The 16,953-nt window shown below is 43.7% G+C and overlaps 1 protein-coding gene and 1 long non-coding RNA gene across 2 annotated transcripts in view; one reads left to right on the top strand and one right to left on the bottom strand.

Annotated features, from left to right (window-relative positions):
• The window catches only part of maml3 (mastermind-like transcriptional coactivator 3), a 125,997-nt gene extending 117,297 nt beyond the window's left edge, over positions 1 to 8,700 (bottom strand). Inside the window, exon 1 of the mRNA XM_040033355.1 lies at positions 7,298 to 8,700. Within this exon, the coding sequence (XP_039889289.1) occupies positions 7,298 to 7,675 (378 nt within the window). The 5' untranslated portion in view covers positions 7,676 to 8,700. The remainder of the gene's footprint in view (positions 1 to 7,297) is intronic.
• LOC120734529 lies at positions 749 to 16,695 on the top strand. Its single transcript, XR_005696026.1, has 4 exons — positions 749 to 845; positions 13,253 to 13,261; positions 15,687 to 15,696; positions 16,685 to 16,695. It is a non-coding gene; the product is annotated as an uncharacterized LOC120734529 (long non-coding RNA).
• The last annotated feature ends 258 nt before the right edge of the window (positions 16,696 to 16,953 follow it).

The raw sequence follows: 16,953 nt of genomic DNA, 5'->3' as shown, positions 1-16,953 counted from the left end.
GTTCCTGAGTCAGCAGAGAGTTGGTGACTTCTGCACACTACACTCCTCAGACCTCGCTCTGTATCTTTACGTGGTCTGCCACTTCATGGATGAGTTGCTGTGGTCCTTAAACGCTCCCACTTTGTAATAATCCCACTTACAGTTGTTATAACCAGGAGGGAAGAAATTTCACAAACGTACTACCGGTGCCTATAATGAACACGTGATCATCAAAATTGCAAATTACCTGCCTGTCTGTGATTAAATAATATGTCAGCTGATGGTTTCTGGTTCATACAGTAAGTGCAGAAAATTATAGGCTATAAAATCAAAGCTTGGCCATTTTAAGTCTTCCACAATTGAAAATTACAGCAGACAGTCGCCAAGCCTTCATTATGACAATAAAAAATATTTAATTCACCTGGATTTGATTCTCAAACATGTTCTGCTGTGTATACAGCATATTAACACACGGTAAAGAGCAAATAAAAAATGTAAAAACAGGGAGATAATCCTGTAGCTCTTCGCTTTTTTTCCCTTCAGCAGCTACCTACAAGCAGGTGGGTCGACTGAAGAGGAAACAGCAGTGTGGGTTTTAATGCCTCTTGTCACATGTCACCTCACTTTCTGTCATCCATCCAAAACTGGAACAAAAATGCCCTAAAAAATCAACTACAGTCAAGCTGAGAAGTCTGTGCACAGAGTAGAAAACAGTGACTTTACAAGGCAGCTGCAGACTGTGAACACGTGCGAACGCCTTTGATATGGAATCGACGATTAAGGGATGAAGGTTTTCTAAAAGTCATAAATTTGAAATTTAAATGATTTCTTTCAGCAGGTGAAAACAACACAAAGTTGTAAATCCTGTGAGGCCTGAAACGCGAACGTGACGACCCTCTGGATCCCTGTACGGGCATCAAAGAGGAAGAACTCTCATCGAGAACGATTTATTACCTCGAATTAGCTTTAAATTTTATTTTGAAATCCTTTTTGTTTCAGCTAGTTAAAACTTTCTAAAGAGCCAAGAGTCCTCTGAATATTCAAGGGTCTCTGCAGATTGTGTGTGTGTTCCTGTAGAACATGTGAACAAGCGTGGGAGGAAGGGAATGTGGTCGCAGCCGCCCCAAATCAAAAACATCCAGAGCTGTGTGCATGTGTGTGTGTGTGCGGGGACTCAGGGCCGAGGGTGAGAAGGAGCAAGAAAAAAAAAAGAGTGACAAAAATGTCTTGATGCTTCTCAACGGTCATGAGAATTTGCATAATTAAGATTAAGGAGCTGACCTCCCAGCCCATTGTTCCTTCAGTGGGCTGCTTTCAGTCATTATGCAAATGTGCTGTTTATAAGATTGAAACCTGCAGTCAGCTGAGACTGACGAAGTCACCTGGATGAGTGACGAAACGTTTCTCCCACAAAACGCTACGTCCACATGAACAGAATCAACTTTTTGGAGAGTGACAAAAATGTTAACGCGGAGCACGTGAGAGCAGAAGAGAGGGAGTTAAAAAGGAACAGTCAGAAAAAAAGCAGAGGGAGTCAGTCAAATTAGCGTGTAATGAGTTGAAAACAGCATGACTGTGATGTCACGGGTGTTCGCCGACGTCACGCTCTGCGTGTGTGCCTGCGCGTACTGGTGAGTGTAAGCTCCTCGCCAGCACGCTGGTTTAAATATAGCAAATGGGCAACGGTCCCAGCTGACTTTAACAATGCTATAGCTACCAGGACCATGTACGCTACATTAGTGCTTTACTAACGCTGAAACCAGAGAAGTGTTGAACAGAGGGAGGGAGAGAGGAAGGGAGGGATGGCCTCAGATTCATGAAAACTCAGCCGCCCACACTCAGGCCTCTGCTGCCAAGAGTCGAGCAGGACAACAGTGTGTGTGTGTGTGTGTGTGTGTGTGTGTGTGTGTGTGTGTGTGTGTGTGTGTGTGTGTGTGTGTGTGTGTGAGAGAGAGAGAGACATTCCTCTGCGAGGTGAATGCCAAGGAGCGAGCAGAGCCGAAGACAGACTGTCCTGAGCTACTGTGTTTTAGTGGAACTAACGAGCCCCTTGCTGTGCACCTCGGCCTCGCAGCTGCAAACTTGTTAGCGACGAGGTAATCAGATCTGACTGGATGTTTTGTCAGAAAAAAGTACGGGTCACGATTCTGCTTTTAAGCAACATCACGGCCCATTGGATCAGAGACACGTGCCTCTGACTGAAAGGTCACGGGCTGGATCCTCGCAACATTCCCCCTCCTCCCCCGTGCTTCCATCACGACGTCAGCAAAAACGCTAAAACACGGCAGCCACTCGTGAACGTGTTCTGTTGGAGGTAACGTCTCGTCGTGTTAAGACATTAGATACACCCGAATCAGATTTGTGTGTCACTCCCTCATTATCAACATGCAATTTTCACTTTTAGACTTTCGAATTCAGTTGTCATAGAAGGGGTGGAAAAAAGCGAGATTACACACTAATTTCTCTCCTGACTGTGGTCTCAAAGGCCCGAGCTGCCATCACTAATTCTCTCCCCACCAACAGATGTAATGAACAGCTTCACACCTGCTCCCTGTGGGCTGTCAAATGTCATTCTGGGAAGATGAACGCATCAAATGGATAAATATAGGGGATCATACTGACATCATGGACTTTAATATTCAGCAGTGGAAGGATATTGACAAAAAATTCATCTGTTATCCAGTGACTGAGCTGTCGGTGTTAACGTTTCTGACACTATTTAATCTTAAAGGAGGAGCAGAGCTGCCCAAACCCTAATCAAAAACACCCCCATCTCATTAAAATAAAGCAAAGAAATGGGCGTACACGGTGACAAACTTTCGACCCCTTGCTCAACGGCCTAAAGGCAGATCATTTAAAACAATCATAACACAAACACAAGTTTTATTTCATGCTGAACGGGATACGGAAACAAAATCACCAACCAGGTGCAAAGATTTTAAATCTCAGAAGCGTATTTGTTTGGTTTCATGGATAAAAATGTTCATGTTTTTAACTGTATTTCAACAGGAAGTACATCTCGTGTCTGCAGCATATATGTTGTCAAAACAACACAGCGATGACTCGCCCTAAACAGCAGAAATCAGTAAGTGGTATTGCTTGTGAGGGTGCTAATTTGGCAGGGAGAAAAACAAATGATTTCTTAAATAGAGTACTGCTACTAAGATGTGGTCAACTTGAGTATGATGTCATCATCCAACTTCTGAGGCGAAGGAACGCAGCGCAATTCGATCGGCTGCCTGGCGTTTCTCTGTTTGGAGTTTGTGTAGTTTCTCCTCCCGCAGTCCAAAGACATGCAGGTGTGGTTAGCCGCTGATTCTAAATCACCTGTAGGTGTGAAGATGAACGGTTCGTGTCTCCCTGTGATGGACTCGTGACCTGTCCAGGTTGCACCGTGTCTCTCACCCTACGACAGCTGGGTTGGGTTCAGCCTGGCTCTGTGACCCTGAATTGGATAAGCGCTTCAGACACATGAAGTACAAAAATCTGCCACGAGTATAACTTTAAGCGCAGGCTTTGGAGTGAGCAGTGAAATGATTTACCTTCAAATGTGGTCGTTTTTTTAAAAGTAGAAAATATTACATCTGTATACGGAGACTATTTGCACATTTAAGACCAGGCAGACTGATAAAGATGAGTCCAGTGACACAAAATGCTGGAAAATTTGGCTCCAAAAACCCAAATAAGTAGATTAGAGGTGATGACAATGTCATGAAGTGCCATGAGAGTGTGTGGTAGTAGGGTAGGAGGTAGGGCAGTTAGTCAAAAAATCCAAAAAACACTTATAGAATTGTAGAACGTATTCAAAATTCTTAATTGTGCAGCAAGTGTGAGCTGAACTTTGACCTTTGACCTAACACAATTTGCATATCTGTCCATCTCTCTTGGCATATTTTGTCACCATGTGCAGGATGCAGTCCCAAAGCTTTACAGGTGTGCACCTGACCTTGCAGCAGGTCTCATTCTGTTGTAAAATGGTCTTGTTTGTTGATCGTACAACTACAGCAGCACATTTTATGGAACTGTGCCTCACCTACTTAGTAACCCACAGTAACAATGTTGCTACTAGCCTCTGTATTTCTGCTGTACTTGCATCCCACTTGACACGGTTAGAGCTCAAATTTAGCTTTATGTGTGTTTACGCTATGACGGTCCAGATTTTATCTATGATGGCTTGCGGGCTGAAAGCGCTGATCGTACATGCTCACAGGAGGGGTGAAAACGCCTCCTCAGACACTCAGTAAATTTAGCTTCTGTTTGCTAATAAACATTTATTTTTATCATAAATTATTGGGCCATCTTTTTTCCTCAGCATTAGCATAGCCTAGCCTAAAAATCAAACACAAGAAAAAATGCCTATAGCTTGCTTCTTGCTTCTGATTGGCTGCTCCTTGTAAACAAAAGATTTAAACCGAAGGTGGGTGGGGCATATGGTCATCTGATCCCAAAGACGACCATATTAGGGATCTCTGCCTTCAGCGACATCATGCAAAAGCCAAAAGCAGAAAAAAGTATTCAGAGCAGTATTAAACCTGAGATTCTGGTTTTATTTGAAATCTTGACCATGTTTAAAGCAAGTATCCTGTATTAACAAGGAAATGTGTAACAGGTCCAGTTTAATATTAACTAAGCATGAATATGTTGTACTGATAGCCATGGTAAGTGACAAAATCAAAACTTTATTCATTCTTCTTGGAGGTTGAAAGAGGAGTTAATAAATAACTTCATTGTGTTCAGCTTTACCTCAAGGAGATAAATATGATCGTCTGTCTGCTGAGAAACATTAATATACAGTATACTGTCTTCTCTGCCCATTATAACAGTTGGTGCACAATTAAGAAGTGTTTAATATGTAAATGAGCGTTCAACTATTCCACTGTTAGTGTAACATGATATATGGATGTTGACAGAAAGCAGAAAGGCAGCTTGGCGTTCTGCAAGCTACCCTCTCATTATCCGACAATTAAAAGTTTGGAAGTGTCCGTCTCGTGAAAGTGAATCTCCAGGCGGGCAAACAGTTGGTTATACAGGAACTACCACATCCCAGGCCCCCTGTACCCCGAGCTTTAGTTGGCTGTTGGCTCTTTAAATAATGTCTGAGCGAGACAGAAAAGGTCTCACTCAGACACATGGTGTCGTCTTCTTCTCCGGTCTCACTAATAGTTAGTCTAGAGACACAAACACCCACTTTCCATGATTACAGGCTTTCCCCGACCCTGACGTGGGTGTGTCTGAGAACCATTAGACCAAAGCACAGTGTGCTGAGAGGAGCATCACAATACCAAATATAAAAGATTACACTGACACAGTTTGGATTTGGTTCAGAAAGACATTATTTGCATTTGAAGGTATTTAACTGTATTGCTGCTTTTGCACTTTAAACTGGCTGATGTTGGGGTTTGGGTTTTTTTTGCACACTGTAGGCATTCCTGACATTCTTCAAAGTGGTGATTACTATACTGGCACTCAAAGCCAACCTGTAGTAGAGCACAAACGTTTCACAGCTGAAGTGTGTGTGAATTTAGTCTCATGATGTCAGCTTTTCGTCTTTTTAACTAAATCGTGAAATGATTGTGCTTTTTCAGCCAACACTATGTTCACAGCACACCCTCCCCATACGGTCTGCAACATACACGCTACACATTACGGCCTCTGTTGAAATTGTGCATGCACATCTGCATAATCCCATCATCGGAATACTTGGCTTTCCTCGAATGCCTGCTTGTGAAGTGACTACATACAGCCATCTAGCTGCAGCTCCCTTCTTCTGAGGGGTAAAACGGCGAGGGATGGGAGACTTTCCTTTTAATCTCCGCGACTGCACACTGCCAAGAACTTACAATGTAACATAAAGAGGGTGCTAACACACAGCTCTGTGTGTTTCAGCTATTGAATGCTGTGTTTGCGTACAAGCTGTCGCCATCAGTGAATGGGAAAGGAGCAGAGAGAGAGACGGAGAGGGATGCCACTGTGCCTTTAAGCAGTAATCCTTCCATTCTCGGAGCATTTGTTGCCGGCCATCTAATGGGCGGTTCGGTTTAATGTCCACAAGGGCCGCTGGGAGCTCCTGCACTATTAAAATCCCTGCCGCTCGTCTCATGCTGGAGCTGCTCTGGTTTGCTCTTAAATAACAAGCGAGGCTGCCTCAGAAATTAAAAGACGCTCCGTATTTTGCATTTCAAAAGGGGGGGGAACTGGGCTCATTGCAGCAACAAAAGGGATAACAATGTTGACATTCCCCACATGCATCCTTTGGTCTTTTCTAAAGGAAAGTAGAGCCCACGGGAGACGGGGAGCAGGCAGGGACAGCACACAGTTTGCCAGTGTCTGCCTACAACCTCTCTCACACAAACAGCCAAACACCGGGAGTGAAGATCTCTCACAGCCTGGACAGCCACGAGCAACTCACCAGCCCTCCATATGTTACCACTGCCCCCTACCAACAGGAAAACACCCTAGCACTCCTATAAAACCCACTCTGACTGTAATGACAAATGACAAGTGCAATATCTTCACAAGGGCATGCAGCTATTGAGGCATGTTATGCGATCGCTGCATTCACGAGCGAACCTGAAGAGCTAGGAGTTAATGACAGTGTAACAAATGTTCACAAACTACTGTGGCATTCATCTGAAGTCAGCTGGCAGGTTGCTTTAAGTCCGTGGGTGGCTTTGATTGGGTGTGTGTGTGTGTGTGTGACACTGGGGACAGACTGCAGATTTTGAGAGTATGTGACAAAGGTTACAGTGCAGGCTGGAGCATTAACTGCTGCTGCTGCCGAGAGCAAGGAAGCAGTGTTGCAATGCTAATGCTCCCCTGTGTTGCAGAACAATTTCCACCCAAGAACAAGAAAGCAGAAGTTATTTTTTAGATGCAAACACACCGCGAGCCATCCTCCAGAAGTTACTGACTAGTTTTAGAACCTGACACCTGAAAGTGCCCCCTCCCAAAAAACAAAACAAAAAACACTGATCTCGCAGAATAAGATCACATATCAGTTGCCAGGCTTCTAATTTCCACACAGAGCACAATCCAAGCCCCAAACTGCAGCCTGTTGGCTCCAACGAGGGGCCGGACTTCTTTGTAAACAAAAGAACTTGGAGGAAAGAAAGTGAAGCGAGCGCTGAGAAAGAAAGCAGCGATTAGCGAGCATGTTTTCAACAAGTTTTCTGAGTGATGAACAAGAAGAAGCTGTGCAGCTTGCTTGGGGTTGCGGGGGAGAGAGAGACTGGGGAGCAGAGATGGAGGGGAAATGAGCGAAAGTGTGTCGTGTTTGTGTGTGAGTTGTAGGTGGCCGTCGCAGTCAGCTCGTCCTTACCGCTATGAGCGTGTTATTCCTCTGCTCCGCGGAGGACGCAGAGTCCGGGTCCAGCTGCTTGCTCTGGGGCTGCTTGGTGCTGCTGCCGCTGGCGGACTTTTTGGCCCTTTGCTCCAGAGTCCGCTGGTACAGGTTGACCGTGTCCCTGCGGTCTATCTCCATCTGCTCGGCGTGGGCTTGCTGGTACCTGTTCTCGCAGGTTATGTGGTGTTTCCTGCAGCCCTCTATCCGCTGCCTCAGCCTCTCCACCACCGTGCTGTGCTTAGGTATTCCCACCACGCTCGCGGCGGGCCCCATGCTCGCGGCGGCCGGGTTCATGCTGTTGTTGATGCAGATACTGCCGTTGGGTCCGGCAGCGGGGGAGGCGAAGTCCCCCATCACGGGGCCGAGCGGCGGCTATTTTGGAAGAACTTTTCTCCCAGTTAAGCTCAGCGCCACCGCCGCCACCTCCTCCTCCTTCCACCTCCACCTCCACTCCACCACCTAGAGTCCGCTTTCTCTGCGCGTCCTCCGCCGGCGAAAGGTCCCGAGCAGCGGGCGGAAGATACGGCCGCTGAAGAAGAGGGCAACAACCGGGAGTGGAAGGTTTAAAGGGCTGCGAGGCTCTCGGTCATGCGGCTGAGCGTCTCTTCTTTTCTTTCCAAGTGCTGAACACAAACAACACAAAGCCCCCAAACTGAATTCAACAATAAAGCCGCTGCCACGCTGATAAGAGCAAAAACACACAGCGGTACAGCGACGGTGCGAGTGGGCACCCAGCGCTCATATGCGCACAAACCGTCCCGCAGAGGAGCAGCGGCGGCTACAGCAACAGTCCACTCTCCGGTTCACCGTGCCGTCCTCTGAGAAAAAGTTTTGCTGCCTAAACCGAACGGGCTCCAGAGTTTCCCAGTGAACTTGCATCTCATCTGGTTTTGGTTTGAAAGAAATCCCGGGTAAGATGTTGTTGAGTTGGGGGGAAAGCGCACAAGCGCCTTCGGTAGTCCGATTGTGAAGCAACCAGATAGTAGGACAGACGGCGCAAAACGCGGATATGGGAAGCAGTGGCGGAAGTCTCTAGTCACTGCCTGCCACCATCACAATAATCAGGTCCGCTTCTCCACCATGCCAGCGGAGTGATATCAGGAGTTTAGTAAAAACCAGCTAAAGGCTGTGCGAAGAGCCCGATGGTGGAAACCAGGAAAACACGGAGTGGAATCCACCAGGGGACGTGTGACCTGTCCTGAGCTGTTTTAACGGGTTAATAAAGGGTTAAGAGAAAGGTTAACATATTGGAACTCAAGGGAGAAGCACGCAAAGAGACAGAAACTGCGTTTAGGGGGTAAAAAGAAGCGCAAGACTATACAACACTAAAAATGAGCCGCAAATATAGATGAAGAATCAAAATGTTAAATGTCTTTGAAAAACTAAAACTCAGCAGAAACGAGTAGGGAAAAAAGCCCAAACACAAGAGGTAGTTTCAAAATGTCATTAAAGTCAGCCATAGTTTAAACTTGCAGGGGTGGTTGGGCTTTACTGTTTGGAGATTTATAAATAAATTATTATCATTTGATTCTTGCGCATAAGATGGCATCATACCAAATTAAGCAGTTACTCAGTTTTTTTGAAACTTCATAAAACAATCCAAGAATTTAAAAAATGAGCTCAAACATACAAACTTTAAAACAACAAAATGCAAAAATGAGTGAAAAGTGTGCAAAAAACGACAACAAAAAACAAACTATAAATGCACAACACAACAAAGCAAGGCAGCTCGTTGGAGGGCAAAAGTTTAAATGTAGCATCTGTCCTCTATTGCGGCAGATAGTTAAGGCCTTTTAAATATTTACACACTTCATACCAGTTTAAGTTTAGTTTTCACAAATACAGAAATCTCTCCAGAAGATATGGAAGCAAGGCGCAGGTACAGAAATACTCTTCACATACAGACAACAAACAAAAACAGAGACAGCAGCCAAATGTATGGATTACACAAAGGCCCCTCTTTGATTGATGGCTCAGCAGTTGCAGCTTCCTTTAAAAAAACAGAAAGAAGAAGCTCCACTTGTGTTGCCAAACAGATGATGGTGTTTTCTTGATTTGCTTGTTTTGCCTATTTACTCAAGTCGTGGTGTGTTGAGCTCTGCAGGCCCACTGCAGGTTACACCCATTTCACACAAAAATAGAGTGCCAGGTAAACGGGTGGAAATGAGTTCCTCCTCAGACTGAAGTCCATGACTATAACTTGTAATTATCCATCGCTGGAGCATTTTTGAAGAGGACTGAACATGTTATTTTATAATGAACATTTTTTAAATTGAGTTCAACATACAGATTGTTAGCTGAAAACAGAAGATGGGAGTTTGGAAGGTTTAACGCCAATTTTTAAACACTAAATGCAAATATTTGTATTAATGTCCACTACAGGAAGCCATTATTGTTGAATATGACACGCACTAATCACAAATCCTGGCTGCACTTATTTAAAAAGGTGTAAAAAAATGACTTTTAAATGTGCAAAGTGAGATCTTTTCAGGGGCTGGTGAATCACCGCTGAAAGAATTTAAGCAGGAAGTGATAATGATGACATAGCCGTTTTATTCTCAGGCCTCTCTTTCATTAAGATGTTTGCTGGTGTGCTTCTTCTTAAACATTCAGATGTTCTTTATGTTATAATATGTTATAATATGAGAAAGAGTATGAGAGTGAAAGTGTATCCAATTAAATTTAAAGACCTTTAGTATTAATAACAAGTGCTGATCCACTGAACTGGTGACCATGTAATTCATGTCTTCTTATCACTTTCCAGTATCTGACTTCTCATGCTCAGTGCATGTCATGAATCACAGATATTTTGCATGTTTCACTGACACATGACCATCCAAGTTATAATCACCAAATTATGAACCCAACACTGAAAAAACGACAGGTCCCATGATGGCCACTTAAAGGTGGCTCCAAAAAATAAATAAATAAAAAAAAATAACAAAGAATTAAACATATTCATAGTCTTGTACATATGAAAAGGTTTATGCTCCAAGGCTAATTTGCTTCATCAAAACAATTTATCAGCACATTTTCATCTCTGGAGCCTCAATTAGTGCAGTTTTGACACACAGCATGTCCTTTGGTGTGTGTCCCACTTTTTTGTCACTTTTCTGCATTCGCGACTACATTTTGACCTGCATGATGCTTTTCTAACCTAAGAGTGTTTTACTGGCTAAACCGGGGGTCCGTGCAGCTTATTTGTAGCTTCATCTGTATGCTTGATCCACAGCTGGACTTTAGTCATCAGATGGACAGCTCAGGTTGAGCTGTTTGGAGACCATTTGGAGAGGCAAGGTTGAGCTGGTTTGGACATGTGGAGAAGAGGGATAAGGGATGAATTAGATAATATGGAGCTGCTATGGTCAGACTGACAACACAGAAACCTCCCACACCTGTTTTGCCTGCACAGTGGCAAGAGCGGTGGCTTGCACATCTTCAGCAGCTACCTCGCACTTCTCCGATCCAGGCAGGCCCACAGTCTGATGCAAGTGTTGCAGGATGGAAGCGACTGTGTGGTGCTCCACGCACCGGATACACTGACGCCGTCACTCATGAAGAACCTTGGGTAGATCTTGCAGTTGCTCCAGTGACAACAGCTGGAGAATCAGCTGTGTGTATGCACTGGAACAAACCGGATGAGGATGATGATTGAAGCGGTATCTGGGTCTGTGAGATGCACCCATGTGGTCTGTGGATTTACCTTGTTAACCAAGCTGCTAACATTAGCTGGTAGTTACTGTTAATCTGTGGCTCTCTTCCACAGCGTGTCTGTGTTGTGTCTTCCTCCCCTAACCCCAAACGGTCACGGCAGATGGCCGTCCCTCCCTGAGCCTGGTTCTGCTGAAGGTTTCTTCCTGTTAAAAAGGAGGTTTTCCTTCCCACCGTCTCCAAAGCGCTTGCTCATAGGGTGTCACGTGATCGATGGGGTATTCTCTGCTTTCGCTGTATTGTTGTAGGGTCTTTATCTCACAATATAAAGCACCTTGAGGCAACTGTTGTTGTGAATAAAAAATAAAACTGAATTAAATAGTTTGGCACTCCAACCTTTTGTCCAAATATGGTCACATCTGGCACCAGAAAAAAAAACATTTTGGCAGCCAGAATGCTAAAATTAAGACTTTCAAACAGGACTTGACCAACCAGTGGGTGACATCCATCTTTTATATACAGTCTGCACACTCTGTTCTTCTTCTCATTTCACCAAAGAGCACCACAGACTTGGACACACATACACACACACACACAAATGGACAGCAATGTGAATGTTACCCAGACAAACACATGTGGTTTTTTTCTGTTACGTCGCAGCAGAGCCCAGTTATCTCTCTCTCCGTCACTGTCTGTGCACTTCTCTCTCCCATTTTTATTTTTATCTGCCATGTCATGTGGGAGTTCTGAGCTCCATCCCCGACTGTTCGGGCCATATGTGCTCCCTTGTCTCTTTCTAACCATCCCACCAACACACACGCATGTACTCACACGCACAGTCCTTCACCCCCTCACATACTGTACACCAACAGAGACATACGCACGCACACAATCGCACTCTCTGCTTGGCAATTAAACATGGGCAGCATGTGTCTCTGCTTCCACTCCATTGCATGTTATTCATTTCTGTTTCCTGTCTCAGTGTTAAAAGGTTATTTGGTTCCTGCACGAGCACCAGTGATCACGATTGCTTCGCTCGCAGAGGGCAGATTTAGCTTTCTCTTCGTCTACAGGAAGTTCACCATATTTGATGGTCTTAGTTTCAAAACATCCTCTTGGAGTGTTTTGAAGCTAAAAGTCATTTGTGTTAAGATTATTCCGTGAGGACTCTTCCACACCGATACCACAGACCACGGTTTCCCAACCTTTTTTGTTGCAATTCATTTTAATTGAATGACGCAATATGTTTTTGCAGCTGTGCTTTTGAGCTAAACATAGAGGTGTTTTCTGATCTGAGAGTCCAGTTAGCAGAAAAACATTGCATGTCTGTGACTTCAAAAACTGGTGAAAAATATTTGTCTATTTTATATTGTTAGATTCAGGCAAAGAATGCGTTAAGATTTGTTAGGAAAAAAAAAAAGAAAGACAAAAGATGTCTAATATCTTAAGACCTAATATGCAAATTTCCATGTGTTTATTTTGGACTTTGGAGTAGCTTTGCATGATTCACAGTTGTAGAAACTCAGAAAGGTTTCGGGCACATCCTCACCGACTCACGGTGTGCACAAAGAAGAGCAAAAGTCTAAAGAGGATGATGCTGCAGCAACACTTGCAGTATGAAGAACAACTTTAGCCCAGCCCATCCTTGCTGGTGCTTCATTGGTGGATCCTAGATGTACATGACTGAGTGTATTCATTTTTTTCTACTAAGCAAAAATCTAAAGAAAGGCACATGCTATTTTAACTGATGACTGAGATGAAGGCTACGCGATATACAGGTGAAAATAATCCTTATTTGTCTTTCATTGAATGCTGGTGCAGACCCCAGATTTTAGCTCTCGCCCCTTTAAGCCAACTTTCTTTTGATTGGCTGCCCATCGCAATCAAAATGAGTTGGTCAGGACTTCTGTGTTCACAGCCAGCGGCTCAGGGATAAGCAGTGCTGCTGAGATATCAGCATTAGTGATATGTTCTCTTACTGACATCATACAGAACCAGGAGTAGAAAAAACGTCCTGAAACTGAGTTTTTTTGATTAATATGACAACTAATTCACTCCACTACGTGGTGCAGCCCGTCCAACAAATATGGTCACAAAAACCCAACATGGTGCAGCCAAAATACTGACAAAACCAAAACCACTGGGAGATGTCATGGCTGTTGCATCCATCTGTTATAAATGGCTGGTGCTGTGATTTTTCCTATGCAACCCTCAGTGTGTTGGTGATTGTTGACGTGCTGCTATGTGACAACAGACACACCATTCCTGAAAAAAGTGAAGGAGAAAACAGTTTTTTCCTCCACTCGCTCCGTTCTTAGCTCCGCTTTAGCGGCTTACTGCTGTTGGTGTCTCGTTTGTGCGGAGCGTAAGAGATGAGGAGAAACCGTTTATTGAGGCTTAGAAATATTCTGACCTCTGTGAGCCATCTTTCCCAAACCATAGCAAAAACTAGAGCGTATGAAAAGCTGTGGAGATTGTCAGATTCAAATTTTAAAGAGAAAGTCATGACATTTCTTCACCGAGCGCTGCGTATGGTCTTGCTTGTGACGTGTTGGAGCACACCACTTCCGGAACTAGTAATGACACTTGACACACGTCGTATGACACCGCGCGGCGGTGTGGCGGTGGTTAGCTTCAGAGTTAAGAAACGACAGCAGTTGTGGTTACAGTAATGATGACATCTGTACTTTGGGAGAGGATGTAATTAAAAAAGTATCATCCGAGGAAGCTGGAGTATCCGGAAAGAACCCACCCAACTCCACACTGACATCCCCGGACGGACGATGGAGTCAAACTCAGGACCTTCTTGCATATTATCCTGATAATGTGTCTGAAATCTGTGTATTACTGTTGTTTACATTTAATATCAAATCTATTTATCTTGGCTTTCATTATGCCAAAGGAGACAACAGCATTGGTGTATCTGTATTTACAAAGCCATGCTGGGTAAACTAGCTTCTTATCTGTGCAATCTCTTATCATCTATGAACAGCTGTTATGATTTCTCTATCTGTAATACAGTTTCCTACCTGGAACAAAATTGTCTTACGAGCCTCCAGGTTGCCAACCAGCATCTTCAGTAAAGAAGTCCCTCATAATAATAATAATAATAATAATAATAATAATAATAAGCTGTGTTTTTGTGAGAAAGCCCTGCAGCCCACAGGAAGGGCTCACCAATAACAGTGATTACTTTAAATAAAATAGGAACTAGTTAAAAGAGCAGTTATAACTAAATGGACAGACAGAGAACTCAACTGCATCAACTGACTGTCACACAGGAAAAAATATTCAGAGTCCTGAAAGAACATTTAATGGCCGAGTAATCTGCGTGGAGTTTGGTGTCAAACAGCAGCAGCTCTAACCCTGAAATGTAAAAACAGGGACCCCACATCTTCGTTGACATGCCAATGTTATGGAAAGAAATATAGTGGCAGAAGCAAATTCTTACTACACTGTTTCCCTGTGTTTCATCATCCCCGATCTGCTAGACCCGAAGCCACGAGGATTTTCTTGGAACATCTTGGCTTTCGCTTTGCTTTGTAGACAGACGAAAGGCTTTGGTTCACTCCTCGTTGTTCTGGGTTGAGCAAGGAGATGTCTCCACTAGCCCTGGGCGAAATATTGGCTCAAATAACTTATCCGGTGCTCTTTTTTACGTGCTTATACTGCTCTACACCTCAGAAGAGCGCGATCCCCCGACTGAGAGAGTTCCTTTTTAGATTCGAGTCAGCGTCTGTGGATATGAAATTCTACTGTGGATCCTTCCCCCTTGGAATAATTAATGTTATGTTTGGTCCAAACTGTATCAGTAAGTAAGATCAATCATCATTTCCTCTGGTTGTACTTCTGGTCTATAAGGCTATGAAATATCATTCAATTGGCATAGCAGCTGGATCAAAGCCCTGGTTATGCACTCATCCTATATAAGCTCGTAGGATGAGTGGCTTCATGGTAAACACTGGAATCCAGTACGTGGGATTACAGTCACCTCATCAGCTGAACAACTATGTTCATATCTGTCAATCTGAGATAAATCAATCCAAGAAACTAAAGAAGGATTCATCACAGTGTAAATAAGCACACATCCCCAGTGACTGAACTTTCCTCGGTGACAGTATCTTGATGTGCAGTTGCAAATTTTATCTGTTGATATCATCGGTGCCAAACTCATGTTAGCTCATGAGATATCTGCAGCGCAATTTGATCTCAAGCCCACTGGACAGTTAAACTTACTGCAAAAATGCCTGCCTTTCATAGTAGATACAAAATTCACATTTAATGAACCACTTTCAAAGCAGATGAATTTTGCCATAAAAAATTAGCATACAATATGTCCTCTGGCATGCGCTTTATAATTCAGATTTCATGTAAGCTTTTTGGATCTCTATATACTCTTTGATACTCTTTATCAAAACAGTTTGTCAAGATCTTGAAATATCTCCTACTTTTCATACATTCAGCATCACAGGTGGCTGTAGCTCAGGAGGCCGAGCAGGTCATCAGCAGATGACCTGCTCGGCCTCCTGAGCCTCCTGAGGTTGGTGGTTCGATCCCTGGCTCCCCCAGTCCGCATGTGAAATATCCTTGGGTAAGATACTAACCCCTAGTTACTCTCTGATGTATCCACCAGAATGTGAATGTCAGTTAGAAAGCTCTTAAAAGCATAGAAAAAAAAGTGCTTAGGTGAATGTGGCATGTTGTGCTCGGGGAGAGTAAAAAAAGTCACACCAACCGTCTCTCTGCCTTCTGCCCGGCAGTCTCAAATTCAACATCATTTCCACAGTCTCAACCATTTTAACCTTATTTTCAATTCAGTTTTATTTTTTTATATATAGCACAAAGCCACAACAGCAGTTGCCTCAAGCTGCTTTATATTGTAAGATGAAGACCCCACAATAATATAGAGAAAACAGAGAATCCCCCAACAATCAGATAGTCTTCTATGAGCAAGCACTTTGGCGACAGTGGGAAGGAAAAACTCCCTTTTAACCGGAAGAAATCTCCAGCAGAACCAGGCTCAGGGAGGGGCGGGGCCATCTGCAGCGACCAGTTGGGGGTGAAGAGACAGAGATTAATAATAACTAAAGAGTTGTCTCCAAACTGCTGAAAATGAACTGTCCCTCTGGCATACTCATTTCTAATCCTGTCCACCTTGGTCACAAAAATCTTAACGTCTTCAGCTCTGCCGCCCTCAGCTCGGCCTCCTGTCTTGTTGTCATTGCTACCATACATCATAGCAGGTCTCACATCCATCTTGTAAACCTTTTTCCTTTCACTCTTGCTGCTATGCTAACAAATCACCCCTGACACTCATGCCCACCTGCTCCACCCTCTCTCCTCTTCATCTCTCTTGCGCACTGTCCATTCCTGTATCTATCTTAAAAACTGATAGCACCTAACATTGTGACTAAATTATAGAGGACTCGGTTTTTACAGAGATAAAAAGTTTACCTGGAACATTTAGGCTACGGATCATTATCCTCCAACTGGTGCTCATTTAAACTCAGATATTAACAAGCTGGCAGCCATCTATCCATCCAAAATGATGAGGTAATTACTTAGACTACCTAAAAATGTTCAATTAATCATTCAGGAAGCAAAGCACACACGATGGATGGGCTGTGTTCTCATATTTATTCTTCCACGGATGCTCCTGTGTTATTCCTGCTGCTCTATTGTGATCACTCTCTAGGCCCTTTTCACATTGAGCATTTGAGGCCCCAAATGCAGAATTGATGCAAAAATATCTAACAAAAGATTAGCTTTAGGTCATTTGATGAAAAACTAACCATCAAAATAAAAGATAAAAAAGGCAAAAAAAGATTTTGATGAATGTTAAAACTTAACGAGAGACCAGAGAGGTAACAGAGCACAAACAGAAATGCTGGGAAGACTGTTACTACAGCTACTGACAATGACAGCACACCTGAACAGTGCGTAGACATAAACATAACAGATTGTGCTATGTTAAATTCACT

Source organism: Simochromis diagramma, unplaced genomic scaffold (genome assembly GCF_900408965.1).
Source record: "Simochromis diagramma unplaced genomic scaffold, fSimDia1.1 OVJJ01000571.1, whole genome shotgun sequence".
NCBI classification, from domain to species: Eukaryota; Metazoa; Chordata; class Actinopteri; order Cichliformes; family Cichlidae; genus Simochromis; species Simochromis diagramma.
Note: the sequence above shows the minus strand (reverse complement) of the source record. Positions and strands in the feature narration are given on the sequence as shown.